This window comes from Alexandromys fortis, unplaced genomic scaffold (genome assembly GCF_014885135.2).
Source record: "Alexandromys fortis isolate MF-2015 unplaced genomic scaffold, M_Fortis_MF-2015_v1.1 scaffold_191, whole genome shotgun sequence".
Classification (NCBI taxonomy): Eukaryota; Metazoa; Chordata; class Mammalia; order Rodentia; family Cricetidae; genus Alexandromys; species Alexandromys fortis.
Genome location: NW_026068064.1, coordinates 898,691 through 903,959, shown reverse-complemented (window position 1 = coordinate 903,959; position 5,269 = coordinate 898,691). Strand labels below are relative to the sequence as shown.

Here is a 5,269-nt window from a genome sequence, read left to right as displayed (position 1 = left end):
TGGAAAATTTTCTGCATATAGTCCAAATATTTATATCCTGAAGCTCTTTCTACGATGGCTGCCAGCAGGGTATAGCCAAATGTTGAATACAAAAACTGACTACCTTGAGACGTCATTGCATGGGGGGGAGGGGAGAAAAGGCTTGATTATTATTTAAACACATGTGAAATATGTTCCCGCTGACAACAGTCAGACTCATAAAGTTGTAATATTTTACGTCAACATCTAAAGCTAGGTTAGGATGATGTGCCAACACTGAGTTAGCTTTGTAATGCCCATGCCTCATCGGGCCTGTTCCAGGACACAAGAACAGCATAATGTTCAGCCCAGGGGCTGAAAGGTGTATGGATCTGCTCTTTTATGTGAAAATAAATACACAATATTTATACACAAATATATCCCTAAGTATAATGTACTTAATCAGTATAATGTTACATCTATGAATGTTCTCAACATCGACCATATAGTATTTGATAATCAATTGCTGTGTTCTTCCCCGAGGAAGACGATTTCCACTTTTCTGCATGCCTTAGTTGTCTGTAGATTTTTTTTCATAGGGTTAAGTAAGGGATCACACGCTTTCTCCCATTAACTTAAGCTTGGCTATTGATGTTGGCATTGCTCAGCTCATGTGTAGCAGTCACGTTGGTCACACCATATGTGTGAGCTTCTGACATGGCTGGAAGATGCAATCTCACAGCAATCCACTGATTTTATGTCTCTTTCAATAATTCTGCTCCTTCTTATATAATCTTACGTAAATACCTTTCCTTGTAGTCACTAGAAAACAGGGTTATTCATATTTCTGCCAAATTTTGATAGTTTGAAATATTGATGCATAATTTGAATCAACACTACTTTTTGTTTGCTTACCTTCTTTAAGGAGAGTATTCCTTCCCTGGTGTCTTTGTCTGTGGAGATAGAGAATATCCCAATCCCATCTCCATTCGTGATAGAATAGGTCATATCTGCATTTGAGCCTGTGTCTGCATCATTTGCCTTTATTTTTCCAACAGCTGAACCAACTTGAGCAGACTCAGGAACATACAGCTGATAGTGTTCTGGAAAAGATTTCATATTAAAGTCACTTACAATAGTTTTTATAGAGTACAAATCTCATAAGAAAACAATGACTAGTATCTCATCAACTTCGTCAAATGACATTGCATAGAATAAACTCATGGGTTTCTCTTAAGCTTTTAAAGTATTCTATTAGGATTTTTCAATGTGACAGTATATATGAAATAATTCGAATATTAGAATAGGGATTATTTTATTATTCACACAAAACTAAAGAGAAAAATAATAGGAAATTTATTATATGGAATAAGTTTTGAATTAGTCAATCATAAGAGTAATCCCACTTTACTTTCTCTTCCCCTTGGTGTGAAGTTCAAATATGCATTGATATGAATATATGTATATGTATTTATATATGCATGTGTGAGAGAGTATATGCTTTAAATTTAAGAAGGAAAATATGATACCACAAAACATAGGCTATCAATTTATGAATAATTTACTTACTAAAATACATAAGCAGTAGCAATGAAAATTATGAAATATATTTAGAAATTTACCAAATATTTCTAATTTTATCTGTAAATTTGTTGGCACTGTATAATGGTGAGAGGAAAACTTTATTTTCACAACTAAAAACAAATCAGTATCCCAGCTGAATAATGGAAGTCCATACACATAGTGATGTAGAAGTTGTTTGGTGACTTCAGTTTTGACTGTTTATCCAAAGTGTAAAACATCTTCACCCTATAACTATCATTGCTAAAGATTTGGAAATAATACTAAAAGAGAACTGATGCTTTACTGATATAAAAATTGAGTTGGTGTTCCTATAGTCATTTAAATAACATTTAAATAATCAAATTAATAATGATAAGCGAACTATATATACTTTATTAAATATAAGGTTTGGAATGAAGATACTCTGAAAGGCTAACAACAGCTTCATCTAGAAGGCATTTTTTTCAAGGAGGGGAAGAAGCTTTCTTTTGACTTGTAGACCATAGAGACCATAGATGCTGCTCAGCTTAGGCTCCTGCCGTTTCTATTGGTTCCCCACCAGAACATAGACAATGAGAACCTATTGTTAAAGACACATGCTGTTGGTATCATATAGAAAAAATGAGATTGGAATCAAGCAGGACATTTCACGTCCAGCATCCATGAGTACACCTCACTGTACAGGTTTTGGGGAGCTTAAGATAACATACAGTTTCCTAGAGAAGAAAATGCACCAAACATATCACCCAGTTACAAATCCCACTAAGTAGAATACTATCCAGCCATATAAGATGTGTCTGTTGTGAAATAGGAGTGTGCCTATTATGGAAGAAGCTGAGTTTTCCCTAAATCTGACTCTCCAGTATCTACACCTGGCACTGCCAACTCAATTAACAACCTGTAACAGGGACAACACCCAGAGGAAACAGCTGAATTGTCTCATTTATCCAAATTGAAGTATCTTCTAATCACATTCTGCATATACAAAAAAGTCATAGTCAATTACTATTCTCAGCCTTGGTCATAGAAACCGCTCTTTCCAGTGAAATGTGGTGTCTGAAAAAGGCTTATGGTTGTACTCAATTGGTGTTGAGAAAGAGTAAGTTAATTGCTCAATCCCAAACAAGACAAGTATACCATTATCACCTGGTCAGAATATAGGTAAAAGGACTGTGAAATAAACATCTTCAAGGCAGTACACAACCACTTCAGCCAATCACGGATTCATAGTACCTTCAGATGCTGGTAAGGGCTTGGATAAGAATGGTCTATCAATAATCAGACATGAGAGACTTAGATAGCTCTCGCCATAACAGAGAACTATTGTTTGCTGATAGATTAAAGCAAGTGGAAAACTGCCTTCACTTTTGTTCTCCCAATGGTAACCACGCCTGGCTTCAATGGACAATTAACACCTAAGGGTAAGACACATGACACTGGTAAAACTAAGCTGGTTACACATAAAATTGTAATGTACCTAGAGAAAGATCCAGGAGTAAGGATGAGGAGTTGTTAGGAGAGTTCTGAGAGAGCTGGAATTAATCTACCACATGGCCCAAAATACACCACTCATTAACATATGCCCTAAGAAATTGAAACCCAATTCCATATTTTCTCTGTCATGTTTATTGCTGCACTGCTCAAAATAGGTAGAAAACAGAAAATACCTAAATGTAATTCAGTCAATGAATTGCCAATGAAATGTGGAATATAGACACTATGAAATACTATTTATCTCTAAAGCAAATGTAAATCATAAACTTTAATTAATATAAATGCATGCAGCAAGAAATAGATCCTATTGAGTAAGATTACACTGTCATATTTTCTCTCATCGGGGATCAGAAGAACAATATTTTAACCTCCTAAATTAAAATTGCTAAAAAATACCTAATATTCTAATAATTTTGGAAGATTTTCCAAGGATTTTAAAGGGAAGGAAGTGTCTGTAATCAGTTCTAGGAGGTGAGCATTCCCCTATGGTCCAGTCAAAAGACATGAACTACTGCATTCCTTGGGACATGACTCATTCCATTCCTGAATACCACATTTAGGTGGATTTCTCAATAAAGTAAACCATACATTCCTTCTATCACACAAAAAGTTATTTTATGGTATTATAGAATCTGTTGAATATGCAGTTATATATCGGTTCAAACATTCTTTATTTTGAAATCTGGAAAAGCCATCCTTCCAATATATTCATTCCTTCAAGCTCAAGCTTGTTTTATTTATGTAGGGTCTTTTCTGTTTTTGATATAAATTTTAGATATTTTATTCTATTTCAGTGAGGAATGGTATACTTAATTTTATTTCTTTAGATTTTTGGAGTTTTCATTGCAGAAGTTTTCCTCTCCTTTATTAGATTTATTCAAAGACATTCTATTATTGTTGATTTACCGTAGATGGGAGTTTATTCATGATCTTTTCTCAGGGTGTTTCATGCTGGTGTACAGAAAAACTACTGATTCATAAGTTGATTTTGTGCCTTGCCACTTGGCCAAATCTGTCAATCTTTTAAAAAGTTTTATGGGGAATATATTAAGGATATGTATACTATCATCCACAAGTGAGTGTAAAATAGCACCCACAGGTCAGTGGCAACCAACAGCTATCTAATTAGACTTAGGATCCATTCAATGAATGAAAGCTATGCCTGTACTGGAAGCTAGTCAGTTTCTTTTGACTAGGATATTCGTGAACTGTAGAAATGAATATATTCTTACTAATGTGAAACACCGGGATATTCCCCTTTTACATTCCAAATACTATACTTAATCTCATTGGTAATTTGTTGCATTTCTTTACATCAAACAGAAAGGTATAACTGCGCATGATGCCAGTATCAATGGAAAAGGGAAGGCACAGCCCTACTTCACAGATATTTCATCTATGGCTCAGGAAACATCACAGAAGATGGGAAGAAAGACCAGAAGTGACAGAATACAAAGAAGCCTGGTATTTAACAGCCTTTACTAGAAATGGCTGAATAATATATATGTGCAAACATATTTACACATGTATGTCTGTGTACATATATACATTTGTTCATATATATCTTTGTGTGTTTGTATGTGTTCATGTGTATATATGTATATGCAACAAACATAACAAAAGAGAAAAATGCTATTCATTCAGTAGAGGGAGGGTATGGAAAACATTTAAGAGAAGGTAGCTGGTAGGAGCTAGAGATAGCGAGGAGAAATTGTGCAATTTTATTGAAATTAAAACACACAAAAAACTTCTTTGATAATATGACTAGTATTCATCAAATCTTTCAATGAGCCTGAGTGTCTTTCCTAGTCAAGAGAGGAGGCTTGATGCCCAAGGAAATTCAGTTGTACCTTCAGTGAAGGATAAGATTGCTGCAGCTGTAGCATTTGTTCTTTTTTTCTTTCTTTGTTTCTTACTCCTATTCTCTCTTTCTCTCTCTCTTTCTTCCTCCTCCTCCTCACATCCTCCTTCTCCCTGGGGAGCGAATAGCCCAGAGGCAAAAGTAGTTGCAATAATTTAAATTAAGAAAAGCTATCTAGAGCCTGGTGGTGATGGCTCACTCCTTTAATCCCAACACTCAAGAGGCAAAGTAATGCAGATTTGTGTGAGTCCAAGGCCAGCCTGGTCTACAAAAGCTAATTTCGGGACAGGCTCCAAAGCTACAGAGAAACCCTGTCTCAAAAAGTCAAAAAGAAAAAAGCAGAGAGAGAGAGAGAGAGAGAGAGAGAGAGAGAGAGAGAGAGAGAGAGAGAAG

The 5,269-nt window shown here is 35.3% G+C and overlaps 1 protein-coding gene across 4 annotated transcripts in view; it reads right to left on the bottom strand.

Moving 5' to 3' along the window:
• Nucleotides 1-5,269, bottom strand: part of Cdh18 (cadherin 18) — a 319,968-nt gene that overhangs the window by 68,729 nt on the left and 245,970 nt on the right. For all 4 annotated transcript variants that reach the window (XM_050120488.1, XM_050120490.1, XM_050120491.1 and 1 more), the window contains exon 6: nucleotides 874-1,061. In XM_050120488.1, coding sequence (XP_049976445.1) covers nucleotides 874-1,061 — 188 coding nt within the window. The remainder of the gene's footprint in view (nucleotides 1-873; nucleotides 1,062-5,269) is intronic.